The sequence below is a fragment of the Natator depressus genome, chromosome 2 (assembly GCF_965152275.1).
Source record: "Natator depressus isolate rNatDep1 chromosome 2, rNatDep2.hap1, whole genome shotgun sequence".
NCBI lineage: Eukaryota > Metazoa > Chordata > Testudines > Cheloniidae > Natator > Natator depressus.
The window spans coordinates 42,500,129-42,521,019 of NC_134235.1; the positions used below are offsets into that span (position 1 = coordinate 42,500,129).

General features: G+C 42.4%; 1 protein-coding gene across 1 annotated transcript in view; it reads left to right on the top strand.

The window, feature by feature from the left end:
* Positions 1 to 20,891, top strand: part of RAD54B (RAD54 homolog B) — a 127,997-nt gene that overhangs the window by 89,611 nt on the left and 17,495 nt on the right. Inside the window, exons 4-9 of the mRNA XM_074944089.1 lie at positions 1,706 to 1,906; positions 4,998 to 5,285; positions 6,694 to 6,856; positions 8,025 to 8,250; positions 12,599 to 12,806; positions 18,622 to 18,761. Coding sequence (XP_074800190.1) covers positions 1,706 to 1,906; positions 4,998 to 5,285; positions 6,694 to 6,856; positions 8,025 to 8,250; positions 12,599 to 12,806; positions 18,622 to 18,761 — 1,226 coding nt within the window. The remainder of the gene's footprint in view (positions 1 to 1,705; positions 1,907 to 4,997; positions 5,286 to 6,693; positions 6,857 to 8,024; positions 8,251 to 12,598; positions 12,807 to 18,621; positions 18,762 to 20,891) is intronic.

The window sequence follows — 20,891 nt, forward strand, 5'->3', positions numbered from 1 at the left end:
TAGTCAAATTACCACACTCCAGATGCATTAAATTCTCCCTGTATTTTCAGGTGCAAAAGAGGAGGAGTTTTTTTGTTTTGTTTTGGGGTTGGGTTTTTTTGTTGCTTCTAGTCATTGTGTAGCATTGCTGTGTACTCTTAAATAGCTGCTTTGTTGCACCTTCGAGGTGGAAGCATTTCTACCGTGGATCCACATGTATATATTCAGTATGCGGATTCACCCGAGGAGTCCCATTTACTTCAGGGACTCTGCACACAACCAAAGCTCCACGGGAGTGGATCCCTCTACGGGACTGGGGTTGAAATTTGTAAAGTGCTGTGGCATGAAAATCTCTATCAATAAATAAAATATCTTGCATATATATTGTTTTATTAATGATAAAGTTAACATTCATCTGATAATTTAGATTAATTTTTAGGCAGTTAATCTAATCATGTTTTGCAGGGGGTTTTTTTTTTAAACAATTACCATAAGAAGTGATGTTCAGGTTATTTGATTTCCCTTTTTCTCTGGTCATTATTATAGATGGAATTTTATATTTTCTGCTTCTTGTCTAAGTATAAGCACATAAGAAGAGTTAGTCTTTTGTATGAGCAGTCTTTTAGTGTCAAATCTGTATAGTGCTGAATCCAGATGGAATCAAAGGAGCAAGCTGATTAAGCCTTGACCAGCATGCAAGGGTATTTTAATGAAAATTAGTCTGGTTTTCACTTTGATGTTGTGCACATATGCTTTGCTAAAAAGGAGTGTTTCAGATTTTCCTTCAGATAATTCTGCAGACTTGCTCTATTGTTACTTGACTCATGCCAGACTGGTAACTCATGGCAGGCATGTGAGCTTTGTCTTTATTCAATAGTATAGACAACTGTTGCTTGCAATGTTGAGAATCCTTAAAGTTATTAACCTAATTATATTCAGCAAATACTTGCATTGATTATAGATATAAGTAGCTGCAATGCTGCCAAATTTATGACTATTTTAGGTTGAAACATTTGGTTTGCTGCAATCTCAAGTCATGCTGCTGTTTTTCAGGATTTTAGGATAGTGGATGGTTTTTAATATATTACAAAGAAAGTGGGTGAACTGTTCTTTCAACTGGAAATGTAAAACAGTTTTATTTTCTAGCTATTTTCAGGTTTTCTAAAGCTACACTAATAGTTATTCTGAATTCAATCTTTTGGCTTTAGTTGTGGATCTATTCACTTGCCTCCCCTTCTGCATTGAGTTCTAAGTTCCCATCTTCACTTTCAAGGCATTGCTCATCTCCTCCTCATCTGAGACCGTACTCTCATTTCCTTCTTCTTTTCTTCTCACCGCTTTGTTTTTCCCAAAACTTCCTTTTTATCCCTCACCCACTGTCTCCTCCTTCCATTCCACACCAGGAGCTACCTCTTTTTCATGGGCTAAATAACTGCTCTCCTACTTGAAAATCTTTCCTTAAAGCATATACTTTCCACACAGTATTTCGTAAAATTAGTGCCCCTTTGAGCTTGCACCCCCATCCATTGTTTTAAGCCTGAATTACGATGTCTCTGTCTCACTTAGATTGTAAGCTACTCAGAACAGGGACCATGCCATCTTATGTTCGTGTAGCAGGAAATGCACAGACTGCACTTAACTGATGATAGTGCTGAGTTTTTTTTAAATAATTTTTCTACATCAACAGAAATGTTTTGATATTCTTCTTCATTTTGCTTCTTTTTAGAGCCAGTGTACGTACCAACACCAGAAATAGCAAGACACAAGAAAGAGGAAGACGAACCTGACTGCCTTGCAAAATACTTCAGTGTTGTGTGGTGTAAGGCTTCAAAGAAAAAACACAAGAAGTGGGAAGGTGATGCTGTTCTTATTGCAAAAGGAAAGTCTGTGATACTGAATGATATGGAAGGCAAAGACATTGGAAGAGGTATTATAGATTTACATATAGTTGTTACTTAAACATTGGCCTAAAAATAATGTGTGTTTTGAATGGGAGCAAAAAATGCCAAAGGAAACAGTGGGGGCAAAAAACCTAACTGACTTCAAGACTGAGCTTGATAAGTTTATGGAGGGGATGGTAAGATGAGACTGCCTACGATGGTATGTAGCTGATCTGTGACTGCTAGCAGCAAATAACTTCAACAGCCATTGATGAGAACTAGATGGGAAGGGCTCTGAGTTACTACAGAGAATTCTTTCTCAGGTATCTGTCTGGTGGGTCTTGCTCACATGCTCAGGGTTTTACTCATTGCCATTGTTGGGGCGGAAAGGAATTTTCCCCTAGGTCAGATTGGCAGAGACCTTGGGGTTTTTTTTGCCTTCCTCTGCAGAATGGGGAATGGGTCACTTGCAGGTTTAACTAGTGTAAATGGTGGATTCTCTGTAACTTGAAGTCTTTAAATAATGATTTGAGAACGTCCATAATTCAGCCAGAGGTTGGGGTCTAGTACAGGAGTTGGGTGGGTGAGGTTCTGTGGCCTGCAGTGAGCAGGAGATCAGACTAGATCAGAGGTGGGCAAACTACGGCCCGTGGGCCACATCCGGCCCACAGGACCATCCTGCCCGGCCCCTGAGCTCCTGGCCCAGGAGGCTAGCCCCCAGCCCCTCCCCTGCTGTTCCCCCCCACTCTGGACGGCAGGGCTGCATGTCTGGCTCTGGGTGGGTGGCGCAGCAGCCAGACATGTTGCTCTGAGTGGCATGGTAAGGGGGCTGGGGCCGGAGGGTTGGATAAGGGGCAGGGGGTCCCGGGGGGCAGTCAGGGGACATGGAGCAGTTGGATGGGGTGGAGGTTCGGGGGGGGCAGTCAGGGGATGGGGAGCAGGGGGGATTATATAGGGGGTGGGATCCCGGGGGGCGGTTAGGGGCAGGGGTCCCGGGAGGGGGCGGTCAGGGGACAAGGAGCAGTGGGGCGATTGGATGGGTCGGGGGTTTTGAGGGGGGCAGTCAGGGAGCGGGAAGTGGGAGGGGCGGATAGGGGGCAGGGGCCAGGCTGTTTGGGGAGGCACAGCCTTCCCTACCCAGCCCTCCATACAGTTTCGCACCCTGATGTGGCCCTCGGGCCAAAATGTTTGCCCACCCCTGGACTAGATGATCATGATGGTCCCTTCTGACTTACAGTCTATGAATGAAGTGAAATGAAGCTGTTTATAAATCGTGTAAATTAGGATGACCAAACTCTGGTCTGTGGACCGCTGGTCAGAATGGGAGAAAAATAACTATTACACAGAAACCCAGGACAAGTAGAAATGTTTTTTGGACAAGTAAAAGGATAATGTTTCCTGCTCACTAAACAAAAAGTACAGGGGAAAATGGGGCGGATTGAGTTACATCAGGGGTAAAAGCATTGAGCTGCCAGTCCAAGGAGAGGGGCTAGAAAAGAAGGGCCGAGCAGATCAGTAGAGCTGCCAAAAGGGAGGGGCTGGGCCTTGTTGACATCAGCCACACAAATAATGCCGTGGAGAAGTGGGCTTGCACCAGGGACAAATTCACAGCTGAGCAGACAGTCCTAAGGCTGAACCTCCATTTGAATGTGTTACTTGTTAACGTTCTGATCAGGGGTCTGGTGACACTGGAGCTGCATTTTTCAGCTACAGTGAAGTATCTATAAATATTGCCTTTGCCTGAAACGCAAGCCAGAGTTGATGGTGCTGCAATTTTTAGTAGCAGCTACTGTAAGATACATTTTGATTTTATATTAAGAGGAAAAAATAAGGCTCGTAAGCTATAGGTTGCAGTCAGCTCAAAAATTTTGCCTGAAAGACCAGCGACAATTTAAGTTGCCAGCAAAGCCAAAGTAGATTATTTAGTAAGAAACTACAATTTTACAATGTGTTGCTGCAAAACACACTTGTATTTGAATTTAAGACCGAGATGGCCCTCTAATAATTTGTTACAACCCTAGCATTGCAAACTTTGCTGCTGTCAGGCACTTTAATTGAAAAATAATCCATGACTTTACAAATTTAATTTAATTTGTATCAAAACTATATATACACTTGCTTGACTTAAAAAAAAAAGTGAGTGAGAGAATAAGAAATGTCTGGAATGCATCAACCACCCTGTTGAGTTTTTTGTTAAAATCACATTAGCTTCATTTAGGGTCATACTGAAGGTCCTGATCTAGGTAAGTATAAAGCACATGGCGCTTTCCAGAACTAATAGAAAGCTAAATATGGATATTTAATCTTTACAACATAAAAATATTTCTGGTCTTTCAAGGCAAAGCTGCAGAAAAATCAAATCTCTGTGCTTGAAGCAGCCATTGACACGGATGCCAATTTCACCAGGCTTCCACAACCACTTCAGTTTACTTGAGTGTCAGTCTAAAAATTGGAATAGCCGCACTTTCTTGTCAGAGAACCAAACTGAGTTTTTAGATGGAGGAGTGATCAGATATTTTCCCCGCTTATTACTAGCAGTACACAGAGTACTTGCTTTTTGTTGCAGAGAGGTGGTTGGTCAGATGATGCAGGCTCCCCCCATATCCATCTGCTAACTTGCATTAAAAGGCAGTTAAAATATATTGTTTTTATATTTTTCCATTTAAGCCATTGCTGTGATTGCCACAGACATATAATGAGATTGTAAATGGGACAGGAAAGTGGTTCTTTTCATCATGAGTGGTGTGGGGGGGAAAGAGGAGTGGTCAATGAGACAATCGCTTTGTTAAGATGTGATTGGGTAGTCCAATATCTAAATGCATGCTTATATTCAGTTATAAGAGGATAATTCACAGCAGTTTTTAAAATAGTTGGTACAACGATTTCCAGATAATGTGATGTTATGTTCACAATACCAAGAAAAAAACGGATCTACTTGAATCTGTTTTCACTTAAATGAAAAAACTTGTTGCCACTTTGCTTTCCTAGTTATGAAAGGTTATTCAAATTCATATGCTTGATTATTAAAGGATTTGATGACATTTCTGTTTTCACTTCCTGCAGTTGAATAAGGCAGTGATACCCACTCTGTGGTCCTAATTAATTGCTAAACGTAAGTAAATGAATTATTATTTTTAGGTACTGGATACAAATCTAAAGACCTTGAAAGTCTTGATGAAGGTCAAACGCTGATGATTGGAGGAAAAGAAATTGAAGTGATGGGTGTAATTTCAGCAGAGGACTTTAATAGTGGCAAATGTTTTCAGACTGGTGTAGGGACGTCCACCACAGTCCCAACTGCTTCTTCACAAAGTACCTTGAAACCATTCTGTAGCCCATTCAAAAATGTCTGCAAGCCAAGCACTAATGAAAATCTACTTAAAGAGTCCCAAAACTACAAACCTCGCCATGATCCAAATGCATCAAGTAAGATTTAAAATTCTGTTATTTATTTAACCCTCCACTGTCCTTTTGTAAGAAAGCTCAATGTGTAACCAAGGTTTTTATGTTCCCTGTCCACGTACTGAATGAGAATCTAGGGTATCCCAGTGAAAATCAAGTTTAACCAATAACACCACAACATGATTCTGTTCTACAAGTGGCAGGTGTGCTGTAAAGCATGAGACTGGAGGCTGTGTCACTGACATTTGAGAAAGTGTTAGTATCCTTAAACAGTCCATATACCCTAGAGCAGGGGTGGCCAATGTGAGCCTGAGAAGGAGCCAGAATTTACCAATTTACATTGCCAAAGAGCCACAGTAATACATCAGCAGCCCCCCATCAGCTTCCCCTTCCCCGCCGCTCCCCGTGCCTCCCACCCACTGGCAGCCCCACCGATCAGCGCCTTCCCCCTCCCTCCCCGCACCTCCTGATCAGCTGTTTTGTGGTGTGCAGGAGGCTCTGGGGGGGGAAAGGGGAGAGTGAGGGCACGGCAGGCTCAGGGAAGGGGGCGGGAAGGGGTGGATTGGGGCTCTGTGTTCAACCACAGAGTTGGCTGCATTTTGTCTGTTTCTGCAATGCTGTGTGAAAGACCTGGGTTTCTCTCCAATTTTTGGTTTTGGGGGGGCCCGATCCTGTGATGGATTTGAGTGCCTCCTGCAACCTGAGCCTCTCAACTCCTATGGAAGTTGAGAGCACTCAGAACCCCACAGGATGGGGACCTTTGATCTCTAAACTAGCATGAGTAGGGTGTGCTGTGTTGTTCACTGTCTTGTGTTGCTCAATGTTAACCCCTTCCAGCGCTGATGGACTCCAAAGTATTCTACCCATTCCTCTGTAGTCTTTGAGGGGGAGCGGGGACGATGAGAATAGTGTGTGTGTGTGTGTGTGTGTAAGAAATAGAAGGTTAGCCACAGTGTTCTGATAAACTCTATTTTGAGTAATTATGTTTTGTACTCCTTGCAGTTTTAATTGGATGAGGTATTTTTCCTCATTTCCTGTCCTAAATTGATTATTGTTGGTAATCCTCAATTGAACAGCTGCTATAGTTGATCCCAAAGGTGGCAGATTGTAGTAAATGATGGGTGAAGTGGTTCTTATAGGTATTAAACTTTTAAAGCACTTCTGAAACCTTTAGGATATGCGGCAGTGTTTTAATAGATTTTTTTTTTTATTATTTATACTGTATCTAGGTACTCAGACGTAACAATAGCAGCTGTTGTTCTTTATATTCTTTGTCTAGAAATGACCAATATGTTAAAAAGCAATTTTCAGCAGTTATTGAAGTCTAGCAAATAGTTACTTGATATAGTTACCTTGGAATAACAATACTTTTTGCTTACGAAGTGAACACAAATTATCTCTTACCACATCTGTGTATATGTTGAACTTTAAGATTCTTTAGTTATGCCACGTCCAACTCCAGATCACCAGCGGATGTTCAATAAGGCTGGTTTACCTGTGGTAGATGTAGTTGTGGATCCTTACCTTGTAAATCATCTTCGCCCACATCAGAAAGAAGGAATTGTATTCCTGTACGAGTGTGTGATGGGAATGAGGTAGGAGAATAACTGTCCTATTAATTTTAACTCTGGTAATTTTTAGCATGTTTAAAAAAACACCCCAAAATTGAGATGCATTCTGTATTTCTCTGTTAGAAGAGAATGGTTGAATTATCCTATAAACCAGTGGTTCTCAACCCACGGGCTGCATGCAGCCCAATTAGCCCACAGCTGTGGCCCAGCTGTATGCTAAAGGATGGCAGGGTCCAGGGCCTGGGCTGCCACATGGTGGGTTTCAGGATTGGGGTCAGGACTGCTGCCTGGCACGCTGCGGCAGGGTCTGGGGTCAGGGCTGCCGCCCAGTCCCGCACAGCAGGGCCCCGGGTCAGGGCTGCTGCCCAGCCCCGCAAAGCAGGGCCCCGGGTCGGGGCTTCCCCCCGGACCCGCCCAATAAGGTCTGGGGTTGGGGTTGGGGTCGGGGCTGCACCCGGCCCCACACAGCAAGGTCTGGGGTCAGGGCTGCTGTCCGGCCCCGCCTGGCAGGGATCAGGGTTGGCGATGGGGTCGGGTTGGGGCTGCCTCCCAGCCCCACACAAAGGGGTACGGGGTCCCTGCCACTCGGCCGCAGCACCGGGGCTCTGCTCTTTGCCCCGCTCTGTGGAGGGGTCTTTGGGCTGTGGGCACTGGGCATAACGGTGTGGTGGTGGGGTGCTGTGGTTCTCAATCTGCAGCCCAGGTAACACATTGTGGCCTTATGTGGCCCACAATGATTAATAGGTTGAGAATCACTGCTATAAACCAAGCCAAAATGCAGTGCTGGTTGGTATTTCAGAAATTTTCAGTCAAGTATAAAGGTACGTCGATGTATCACTCTGTTGAAAAATTACTATATTACTTTTACAGTTGTTACATAAGCTTTATATACTACAGGCTGCTTATGGTATATGTTCATGTGCTTTGACATAAATTACTTAAACATTTTTAATAATGAAAGAAGTCAAGTAAGATCTCTAATTTTGGATGATCGGTATGTTAATCTAGTAATGAACATAAATTTCACACAGGCATATAGAACTTTTTGATTTAACTGAATAAAAAACTACAGCGTGATCATAGTAGAAAGAAATAGGTTTGTATTTACTTAAAAAAACCATATTAGCCAGATGAGAATGCAAATAGTTGCAGGGTTTCCTTTTCATTACTAAATTGTAATTATTTCTTACAGATTAAGTGGCAGATTTGGAGCTATTCTTGCTGATGAAATGGGTTTAGGAAAAACTTTGCAGTGCATTTCGCTCGTCTGGACTCTCCTACGTCAGGGGCTCTATGGATGCAAACCTATAATAAAGCAGGCACTGATTGTCACCCCTGGGAGTCTGGTGAAGAACTGGAAAAAAGAATTTCAGAAGTGGCTGGGAAGTGAAAGGATCAAAGTGTTTACAGTTGATAAGGTGAAATTTATATTCAAAAAGGTCAAATCTGGCTCAAAATTAAAAAAAAAAAATCCAATATTCCAAATAAGCTGTTTTTTAACAAGCAAATATTTGTCTACAGTATTTGCAGCCAAAACATTGCAGGAGGGAAATGTATGCATGAAAACTAAAAGTGAAATTGATTAGAAACTGACTAGTGTACTTTCATTGACCAAAATTAGAGTAATGCAAAAAATAAAGAAGTGAAATAGTGAAAAGAAAACTTCAAAAAATAATTATTATTACTCTGCCATGTTGTTTGTAACAAACGTAAGGCAGTTTATTTTCAAAAAGATATTTTTTTAACCTGATAATTCCCTGCAAATGTATTTGTATGAAGTAACAGAGAGAATGCTGTCTTCTAAATTTGACCTAATATTTGTTGCGAATAGATTAACAGTTAGGCCTGATCTACATTTAAAAGTTAAGTTGACATAGCTGCAGCGTTTAGGGGTGTGAAAAATTCACCTCAGCAGCATAGCTGCAGTGCCGTAGCTTTGCCACTGTAGCACCCATAGTGTAGATATGGCCTTAAACACTTCCTTTTTGGCAGTCTTCCTTCATGGTCTGTATGAAATAGTGAGTCTTTCAGACGAAATGAAAGCTCTTTTTACAAGTGTTTTTATATGTTTTACAAAACGTTTAATTTTTTCGATGTGTACCTATTTATTTTTTCTACTTATTTAGCATTCAGTCCTGCTATGGTGCTGAACATACTGAGGCCAGTCTAGATGTCTGTTTAACTCATATGCCGTCTTTGCTTCCATCACTTTCCTTAGAGTAACTTATTTCAAGATGTGGAACTGAAGTGAACTGATTTGACAGAAATTGTCTATGTGGCAGTAACTGAGTTTGAGCAAAGTAAATGATCAACTGTGTTAGTTCTTGAGAGAGCAGCTTTGGTGGAAAAAGATTCACTGTAACGTAAAAAAAAAAATAGTTACCTAAACAGATATTTAGAGGCTGTTGCACATTTTCTCTCAATTATCAGGGTTTTTTTATAACACTAATGTTGGGGTGGGGGGATATTGAATTTATTGGTAATTAATGTGTCCCAAAGTGACAGCAACATATTTTCCTTTTCATTTAAATATGTCTAACATTCTTATTCATCTGGTTGAAGTCAGTGGCATTTGAGAGCCCTCAGCAGTTTGTAAGATTGGGCCCCTAAAAAGCAAAGAAAACATTGACATGCAAAAGTGAGATAACAATACCACTTGCCTACAATATAATGAAGTATTTTAAATAGTAATTTCCTCTCTACCTTATAGGGAAGAATGGCAATTATCATACTATTATTTCTTCAGCACAACGTAAAAAGAGCTTGTCTCAGCCTTTTGAACTTCTTGCATATAAAATAATAAATTCAAACAGTTATCAGGCATGTTTTCTTTACCTATACATGGAAACACTCAGCCCTACTCTTGACCCTTCAGTAATCAAATTTAAAAACAAGTACATTAATTTCTACTTAATGTTGAAACTTGATCAAGGTATAGTTTTGTTATATCACAAATGACCCATACAGAACTTTGCTGACAAAATGAAGGCTCTGACTTAAAGGTTCTATTTTATAGCCAAGCAGGTTTCATTAATCCATGTTGCTGGATTGTATGAAATATAAATTTGAGGGAGTGTTGTCATTATCAGTTTCCAGAATACTACTACTACTATTTTAAAAAGCAAAACACCTACAATAATAATAATTAATAATGAAAGTTTGTGCTACTTGAGTCACTGAGATGTTTTTCATTTACACTTCACTGAAATCAGTGGAAAGGCTTCTATTGACTTCAATGCCCATTGAACCGGTGCCAAGAGAGGTGTGTTCAGTGTACAGGAATGGGAACCAGGAACTGTGGAGATCTCATACTAACTGGCAATTGCTCCATGTGTAGCTTTGGGCAAGTCACTTAAGCTTTTCATCTCAGTGTTTGCATCTGTAAAATCGGGGCAGCCACCTCCTGATTGCCCCCTCATGTCTGGTGAAGTCTCTTCTTCAGCCTGCCTCTGGTTCCCCTCTTTAGAACCCCTTAAAACTTTAATATAGTCTTGTGGCTAACACACTGATACACACCACGTCTGGGATTGGTTAAATAATAGAAACCACTCAAGACAGTCCTCAAAATAAAGTCCATCATTACAGCCTAAAAGTTCATACTCAGCTCTGGCTCTTCTGCCACACACACAACTCTTTTTCTATCCCAATTTGCTCTTCGTGAAGCTGCCACTTATACGCTTTCATAGCGAGAGCTCAGTGTTCTGGTTTTGTCTTCCTTCTCCCATCAACATCTCCCCTCTTCTGAGAGAGAAGGCAGCATGTATAGTACCTAGGCTTAAAGGGCCAGAATGCTCCATTACATGGGGTTATAATAGCTACCTATCTTACAGAAATGTTGAGAGGATGAATGAATGTTTTGAAATGATTGCAAAGAATATTGTTAATTCCATAGTTCATCTTCATATACTCATTATATATGACCATAGCAAATCATGTGATGGGGGTAATGAATAAATAGGGTTGCTAAATCAGTGGATCAGATCACTTGGATCCAGACTGAGTTGTCTGTCTTTGGTAACTGAGCTTTGACTGGAAGCAAAAAATATAATTTTAAAAATTCTGGAGCGTTGAGGGAGCTTCAGGCTGCAGGTTATGGGTTGAGCCATGTTCTTTTTAGTTGGAGAAGGCCAGCAGGGAAGTACAGCCTAACTCACGGTGGAGATTATCATCAGCTCCCTCCAGGAAGAAAAGATTTCGGCTTCCTTTAAGAAAACAATTGTTAGGGCTCTACTGAAGAAACCATCCATTGCTTTGGACCATCTTAACTATCATTCTGTATCAAGCATCCCTTTTTTGGGAGAGCTCATTGGAAAATGTGTTCACCTTTTAGGTCATGCTGCAAGACTGATCTCTTGGGTTTTCAAGTAGAGAGGTGCACTGAAGGATTTGAGGTGGTTGACTGTGGGATATTAGCATGGCAAGTATTAGTAGTGTAGTTAATATTAACTGCTAAATGAGCTACTTGGGATATAAAGTAGACTGTTCTATTAAGTGGCTTTGGGCTGAAAAGTCTCTTGTTGCAATGATTTTTGTCCATATATTTCTGAATTTTTGACATATAGAGATCATAAGCCTTTGGCTAGTCTATGGCTTGTTGAATGATTTCTATGGACAATCAAATAGGTATGGTGCAAGGATTTAAATAAAAAGGTGTGTTGTCATTTTGTAAGTCATATGTGCAAATGCGACTACTTTTAACCATCTAATCTGGCAAAAACTTTCTTGTATTATATTGAACTTTTGTTTGATTTAGTACCCCGGTGCTGCTTTCAAGATCTAAAACCTCTGATTTTCCCATGCTGCTCAGACTCAATTATCACTTTTCTTTATTTCTATACCTTGAAATAAGTAACTAAGGAAAGAGACCAAAGCAAAGAGTAAGCATGAGTTAAACATATATGTTGATGCCTTCTGAAGAAAAAAGGCATTAAAGGTTCAAAACAATAGGCCCCATAGCTTTTTTTCTGACTGTCAGTAAAATATTTTGGGGTAGCGTCTCTGCTGGATACAACAGAGCAGGAGTGCTGTTAAGGAGCTGGTTATGCGTCCCTGATTCTCTGTCTCCCCAGCTTCTATGCTGCCGTAACTTATGCATGCTAGCTATGCCCTCCTAGGGTTAGCAATGTTATGTGGCTCATAACAGAGTGAGGACTATTTGATTGAACTGAAAGAGGTAAACAGAATGTGGCAAATTTATTACAAGATCACAGTATAAATTGGTGTCTACTGCATCTTGTGATCCCACCATAAATGTACTGGGAGTCTCTTAGGCTTTTTCATTATCTCCATTACAATTATCAATTTGAAACTTACCCACAACACCAGGGTTAAGTAGCTGTTACACCAGGTCTGTAGTTTTCACCTTCACAGTAATGTGCTTTAGTAGACTTGGTGTACTCGAAGAACAGTGAGCTGCCCAGCAGCGTGGTAGTAGTATTCTGTATTGCCATGTCGGATTCCCATATTTCTTTTGCAAATTAAGAGGGAAGAAGTAGTCCAAGCCCGCTGGGGAGGTGGGGAATGACTCATGTCGTACACAGGGCCCTGCAGTTCTCCACGGAATATGTTTGCTGATCGTGGATAGATGCATATCCAAATTTTATATCTAGAGCCCTGCAAATCTGCAGATCTCTGCAAATTTTGTATCCGTGCAGGGCTCTCGTCAGGCAACAGAAATTCCACCTGAAACCAGAGAATCGGGGAACAGGGTTGAGGAGCTCCAAAGAGAATTGGCTGTGTGATACAACTTTTATTTATGCTCTACAGGATAACAAAGTAGAAGAGTTCATCAATTCCCCACTTCATGCAGTTCTGATAATCAGTTATGAGATGCTGCTGCGCACCTTGGACCAAATTCAGACTATAGAATTTAACCTCCTAATCTGCGATGAGGGACATCGTTTGAAAAACAGCTCCATTAAGACAGCTACAGCCCTCGTCAGTCTGTCCTGTGAGAGAAGAATTATCCTGACTGGTCAGTATATTACAAATAGCCTATTTTATAGCTAGACTAAAAGAGCTAACTTTGGTGAGTATGTGAAAGAAAGTTGCAAGTTATACAAGTATGAAAATTTTGGCAACATTATCAGAGGTATTGTTTTTATAGTGTTTTTATAGAAATCAGCATAAACTCTGGCAAGTCAAGTGTAAAAGTATAATTAGGCAGGCTAAAAAAGAATTTGAAGAGAAACTAGGGGATTGGGGTGCGGGAGAGGTGTGGGCTCTGGGATTGGGCCGGGGATGCAGTGGGGAGAGAGGACTCCCCCCAGCCCTCTCTCGCTTCAGCAGCTCGGGGCTGGGGGAAAGGCGCATCTCCCCAGCCGCGGCAACTTCAGTGGGGCTGGGCTGGGCGGGGCCGGGCCCAGGGAGGGGCTCCTCTCCCTGGAAGCTCCAGCGGGCCTGGACCTGGCCGGGCCGAGGGAGGGGCTCCTCTTCCCTGGCCACAGCAAGTCCAGGGCAGGTCTGCACAGGGGCCGGCGGGGAGGGGTGCCTCTCGGCACCTGAGCCCTGGCGCGGTGCTTAATAATCAGCCATACGGTCACGCAGCTTAGAGGGAACTTAGGCCTGCACCAATTAACCTAAATCAGTTTCATCACCATTTTAGTTAAATCATACAACTTTTTTGTGTTGACAAGACGTGGGCTCTGATCCCTAGCTGGAAACACTGCTCTGCCTCAGGGTGATTTAACCATTGGAACAAACTAGCAAGGGAAGTGATGGATTCTCCATCTCTTGATGTCTATGTCTTTCAAAGATATGCTTTGGTCAAACACAAGTTATTAGGGTCAATACAGGGGTCAGAACAGATGATCTAATGGTCCCATGTAGCCTTAAAATCCATGAAACTATTAATCTATTAATGTTGCGCTCTGTTGACTTCTGGTTGATGCCTAGAGCAACATTGATTACATATCAGAAAGACCTCCATTTAGACCATCTAAGTTTGGAGGGACTACATTGCATAATAGGACCTTTGCAGGAGGGAGAATTAAAATTAAAAAGAAGATTTAAAAAATATTTCTGGTTTCTTAGTATTTTGTATTGTGTTAAAGTTAAACTGTCAGCCTGGAGAGAAGCCCTTGTACTCTATTGCGAACAGCTAAAACCCAACTTGTTGCAGGAGATACTGCTGCATTTGTTCAAAATAAGAATAACCTTGCAAATGAAGCTACAGTCTTCACTCTTTTTTTTCCCCTAGGAACACACAATCTGAAACAGAACAAATAGTTCTCAAGTGCTGGTCTGTATGGGGATTTCATGTGTGGGTACACATGCGCTCCATGTACCTAAGACCAGAAATTTCTGGCAAGTAGTTTCCATTTACCCGTGCCTGTACAGTTGTTCCTCATGCTCCATGCTCAGGGTATAAAGGGCAGTGCAGACCAATGCCTTTTCAGTTCCTTCTCCCCACCACATGGCCTGAGTCCAAATTCTCTGTCCAAAGCTATTTTCGCATCATCTTTCAAAACAGGTAAATAAGCCAAGATCTTTTCCTCAGCTGTTTTATCTCCAGCACGCTTATGAGCCGCCGTGTAAATGCCAAAGGATACAAAGACTTAGATATACAGCTTCCTCCACCTGAACCACAGCTGCTCAGCCTCACCCACCATCCAGGGGTTACTTTTGATGGGATGCTTCAGAACCATGTACCACTATTGATGCCATTCCCTACTGCCTCCCAAACTTTTGATGGGTGCCTCATCCTTTTGCTCCACAGCTGGAGGGCAGTAACAACAAACAAGTAAGTATCGAGATCATCCACTCCGGCTACACCATTGAGTTTCTCTCCCCTCAGCTGCACAAATCCCTTCCCCAGCCCTTCTTCAGAGACCATTCTCACAAGGAGAGCCTCTGTCTGGAGGTGGACACTCTCCTACAGCATGGAGCTACAGAGGAGGTGCCACCTCAATATCCAGGGAAAGGATTCTACTCCTAAAATTTCATAGATCCCAAGAAAAATCAGCTGAATATCTTTATTTGCAAATCCAAATTCTGCTTGCTCGTGCTGGCATCAATAATCCCCTCCCTGGAGAAGAGCACATGGTGTGAGGCTCCCGACATGAAAGGTGCTTACTTTCATCGGGACATTCATCCATCCCACAAAAGGTTCCTCAGATTTCTGGTAGAACAAGAGTACTATCTGTTCAGAGTACTCCCATTCACGCTGGCGACAGCGCCCAGGGTCCTCATTTCGATCCTCTCAGTGGTGGCAGCCCAGATGAGACAGAACAGCTGTACCATTTTCCTGTACCTGGACAATTGACTCCTAATGGGCAGATCCAATCAGGAGGTCCAGTTGGCGACCCTATCCTTACTCCATCTTCTGGCATGCTTGGGAGTCTGTGTAAACGGAAAATAATCTACCTTGACTCCTGCAAAAATCATGGGCTTTATAAGAGCGACCCTAGTCTCAACCTCATCAAAGGTCTACCTCCCTATGGACAGATTCCAGGTCAGAAACAGCCTAATAAGTCAAATCACCCTCAAACTTCAAAACACAGTCAAGGTCCAATCTTTCCCTTCCAAGCTGCATGGCCCCATGTACCTGTGTAACACTGTTCACCAGGCTTCACCTTCATTGTCTACAGGACTGGCTCCAGTCTATTTACTCACCAAACAGAGACAGCATGAATACAAGTAACAATTCCTGGCAAGGTTACAGCTTCTCTTGTATGGTGAATGAACGTGGAACAAGTGTGTGTCAGAGTACCTTTCCTTCCACCCATACCCAACACAACCATAATTGTGGACGCATCCCTCATAGATGCACAGCCCATGTGGACAGGACACAAGGTATGACGACTCCTTGAGAGGCCAGGATGCATATCAGTCTCCTAGAATTAAAGACTGTCTGCCTAGCCTGTAATGCAGTGTTTAATTTGTGCCAGCCCTGGCACCTCTAGGTTTGGCAGTTCATAGCCTCAGCACCTCTGGGCTTGCCACATCAGTTATGAAAGAAAAAAAATTGCTTGACCCTGGAACCTCTTTCATTACAAATTAAGCACTGCTGCAATGCCTTCCTCCCACTTATACAGTCCCATCATATGTAGATAATTTCAGACAACATGATGACCATCTTCTGTATAACAAACATGGTGGAGTGAAATCTCTTCGCCCTATAAAGGCAATCAATTTATGGAACTGGTGCATCAGGAAACCACATCATCGTCTTGGCAACATACCTGACAGATGTGCAGAACTCTCTAGTGGACAAAATTAGGAAGCACTTCTTCACAGACTGTGAACACCATTCTGTCCTGAATGAAATCTTCACCCAGTGAGGAATGCCATCTTGGGACCTGTTTGCCTCCCAGATGAACAAGAACTTCAACGTAATGTGCTCCAGAGCAGCACTAAGCTGGGACTCCAGGAGTGATGCCCTTTTGTTGTCTTGGACAGACCACCTGAGATACACCTTTCATTCCATCACACCGCTATTACAGGTTTTGTGAAAGATTCATCACAACAAAGCTCGAGTCATTCTCATCACATCTAACTTGCATAGACCGTTCTAGTTTCCCAGATCTTTTACCCATTTTCTCATAAGCATCTGAACCTTCTCGAATTGTTAATTCAGTAAGATCAAACATGCCAACTCAGATTCTCTTCACCTCACAGCCTGGTTTTTGGATGGGTGTCATACCTAGAGCATCCACGTTCAGAGGCTGTTCAGACTATTCCCAATCAAAGTAGTAATGCTCCATCAGAAAATTCAGTCTAGCTAAATAGAGACATTTCTCTACTTAAATACAACAGAACCAGTTGTCCCCAGAAAAAGTGGGTATTTGTGCTATGACACACTATTTCCTCATCCTCAAGACATCGGATCTTCCTTTTAGCTCCCTGTGGGTCCATTTAGCAGCCACCAGTGCCTTTCATCCTTTGGTAGAATGATAAAATTATAGAAGTATAGGACTGGAAGGGACCTCAGTAGGTCATCTAGTCCAGTCCCCTGCATTCAAGGCAGGACTAACTAATAACTAGACTATTCCTGACAGGTGTTTGGAGGTTTTTAAGAGCAGGTTAGACAATGACAGAGATTCCACAACCTCCCTAGGCAATTTGTTCCAGTGCTTAACTATCCTGATAGGAAGTTTTTCCTAATGTCCAACCTCACCCTCCCTTGCTGCAATTTAAGCCCATTGCTTCTTGTCCTAGCCTCAGAGGTTAAGGAGAACAATTTTTCACAGTCTCTCTTCTAACAATCTTGTATGTACTTGAAAACTATTATCATGTCCCCTCTCAGTATTCTCTTCTACAGACTAAACAAACCCAGTTTTTTCAGTTTTTCCTCATAGGTCATGTTTTCTAGGCCTTTAATAATTTTTGTTGCTCTCCTTTGGACTTTCTCCAATTTGTACTCACCCCAAACAGTCAGATCCCTGAAAGGTCTCATTAGGACCTTCTCCCCTGGGGAGAAACCAGCACTGCAATGAGATCTCCATCTTGTACTCCCAATACTTACCAGATCACGCTTTGAACTGTTAGCCATGTGTTCCATGTCCCACCTGTCCATGAAGGTCTCCTTCCTAGTCACCATCACATCAGCCAGAAGGGTGAGTGAACTGGGAGCACTTGTGGACGACCCACCATATATCACATTTCAGAGGGAGAAGGTTTCCCTTTGCCTCCTCCTGAAAATCATGCCTAAGATAATTTCTGAGTTACACATAAATCAGCCTATTCACCTGCTTGTATTCTTTTCAAAATCTCATGCTTCCAATGAGAAGAGATGAGACTTCTCTCTCTCAGTGTCAAGCAGGCTTTAGTGTTCTATCTGCAAAGAACTAAACCAGTTAGGAAAATTCCTAGACTATTTGTCGCTATAGCAGACTGATTGAAGGGACAAGCGTTATCTGCTCAGAGACTCTTGAAGTGGGTCTCCGGCTATATCATTCTTTCTCATCAGTTGGTGGGTATTCTTCCCCCAGTGGGGGTAAAGGTCTATTCCACTACAGCACAGGCAACCTCGATAGCATCTCTTCAAGAAGCACTTATACTGGACATATGACAGGCAGCAATCTGAAATTCTGTTCATACTTCACGGAACATTACCCTTTAATTCAGGCCTCTTCTGCAGATGCAGCTGTTGGGGCAGCAGTATTATACACTGTATATCAGCTGCATTCGTGTACCTCCTGCTGTTTGAATATTGCTTATCAATCACCAACGTTTGGAATACACATAGGGACCACCACTTGAAGAAATTGAGGTTACTTAGCTGTAACTGGAGGTTCTTTGAGATGTGTGGTCCCAATCTGTATTCCACTACGTGTCTGTCTTCCCTCTGTTTCAGATCCTATCTGTTTCGGGGTAAGAGAAGGAACTAGAGAGGTGTTGGTCTGTGCACCCCTTAAACTCTCAGTTTAAGTGGTGCATGAGGGGAGCAACTGTGCTGGCACGAACTAAAGGATACTACTTGATAGAAATCTCTTGTCTGAAGAGCATTGAATACATGTGTACCCACAGGTGAAATACAGATAGAGACCACACATCTCAAAGAACCTCCAGTTACAGGTAAGTATCTGTCATATTTCTTCAAAACGGAAAAAGAAAAGCGCTAAATGAGAAAACAAGATTTCAAATTCATGACTAGTTGAGCCACAATAACTAGATATACAATCTAATCAGTCAGGATACAATAGTTAATTAAGAACTTCAAAGTTCTTACTATTATTGTCAACTTTAAACTCTGTTGTATTCAGCAATTATACTTACTATCAATTTCAAGGGGAAAAAAACTCTTAAATGTGTAAAAGTACATATTTAATTATTTTTTCTTCACCTAGGCACTCCAATACAAAATGACCTGCAAGAATTTTACGCATTAATAGAGTTTGTAAATCCAGGAATACTTGGTTCTTTGTCCACATACAGAAAAATATATGAGGAGCCTATTATTCGGTCCCGAGAGCCTTCAGCAGCAAAGGTACATCATTTAAAAACAAGAATTCAGTCATTGAATATAATTCATAAGGAGAGTTAGAAATTCATCTTCTAGAGAGTCAAATGTAATTTAGACTGTTTTTCTTCTTTAATGCATAACCTGTGGCTGAGATTTTCAAAGAAGCCTAATTCCCTTGGGCTCCTCTGAAAATTCCAGTATCAAAACATAAGTAAGTTCATGTAATACTCAAAGCGCGACTTCTTTGGGCATTTCTTTCTTTTATGTCAGACAAGGTGGGTGAGGTAATATCTTTTATTGGACCAACTTATATTAGGCCTTGTCTACACTGGCAAGCTACTGCACAGTAAAGCAGCTTTCTGCGATGTAACTCCCGAGGAGTACACACTGCCAAGCCACTTAGTACGCAGAAACTCCTCAGTTGCAGTGTTGCAAAAAAAACCACCTCAACGAGAGTCGTAAGGCTTACAGCACAGATGCTCCTGCGCTGCATTGCCAGTGTAAACACATCAATTGCTTTCAGCACTGTAATTGGCCTCCGGAAGTGTCCCATAATCCTGCAAGTTGCCACTCTGCTCATTGTTATGAACTCTGGCTGGCTGCCCTGAATGCTTGTACCTCTCTCCCCTTTCAAAGCTCCGTTTCTGACAGCCCTGCATGCTGTGCTGATCTGCTCCGGGACATAAAGCAAACCATTATTGTGGAATGCTTGTGCTGTTGAACACAGAGGCAGGGGTGTGTGTGTGCGTAAGAGAGACAGAGACAGATTGCTGTGCAGAGAGTTGGGGAGGGAGGCGGGGGCTGATGGTGGTTTCCCCCTTCCCCCTGCCTAAGGACTGGTTGCTTCCTGCCACTGTCTGAACTTACAAGACAGTATGCTGACACAGTCTCTGTCCACCAAAACACAGTCTCTTTCCCCCCCCACACAACCCGATACACATACACAGACACACACACTCCCTGTCACACACACTCCCCCCTCCACTTCAGTTGAAAAGCAGTAGGCAATGTAGTAGGATGCCCATGGAACTATGGGATTGGGAAACCTGCATCATGTGACGCTGTGCCTGCCCCATGAGGCATTGCAAACCCTTCCCAAAGCACCCTACTGCCAGTTGCACAGTGGGATAGCTACCACAATGCACTGCTCTCTTTGCTGTTGCAAGAGCTGCTAATGTGGATGCGCTCCAGCATCACAAGGAGTACAGTGTGGACACACAACAGCAATTTAATTCCAGCACTTTAATAAAAATGGTATAACTTGTTGCACAAAAACTTTGCAGTGTAGACATACCCTTAGTGAGAGAGACAAGCTTTTGAACTACTCAGAGGTCAGGTCTGGGAAAGGTACTCAGTGTCACAGTTAAATAAGAGATCAAACAGATAGTTTAGCCCAAGTAGTTAGGACATATTGTAAGAGACCATTTAAGGTGAAATGACTTGTTAACACCCCTGTAGTCATAGGAGAAAAAGGGGAGTTAGTGGGTTACAGATTGTTGTAATAAGCCAGTTTGCCTGTTATAATAAAACACTGGATTTATGGCTTATTGCAACAATATTTAGTCCTGCCATGAGTGCAGGTGACTGGATTGAGCTCTTGAGGTCCCTTCTAGTCCTACAATTCTATGAATCTATATTTAGATGTGACACTGAGTACTTTTCCCAGACCTAAGGAACAGCTCTGTGGCTATGTCTACACAGCAATGTAAGCCTAAGGTTAGTGGGACTTGAGTCAGCTGACCTGTGTCAGGGAACCCTGGACTTGAGCGTCTACATTCCTTTTTTTTTTTTTTTTTTTTTTTTTTTTTAACACCTAGGTTAAGAATTTTCTGACCCGTGCTCAAACCTAGGGCTCTGGCATCCACACTGCAGTGCACAGACCCAAGTCAAAGTAAACATATCCCAAAGTGCCTAGAGCACTCCTTAGCCCCAGTATCTAGCCCTAGGAATGTGGTACACTGTGGGAAAACCCTACTGCCCATCCTGTTTCCCAACTGTGGTGGTGCTATTGATGGGACTCAGGTGCCCATAAGAAGCACATGAGTACATAAACTGCATCATTAGCTCCTTTGGTGACCGTCTCAGTAGAATGATGGCAGTTTGAGAAGGCTTTATACTGAACTACCATCTAATCTGAAACTTGGGCTCTCCAGG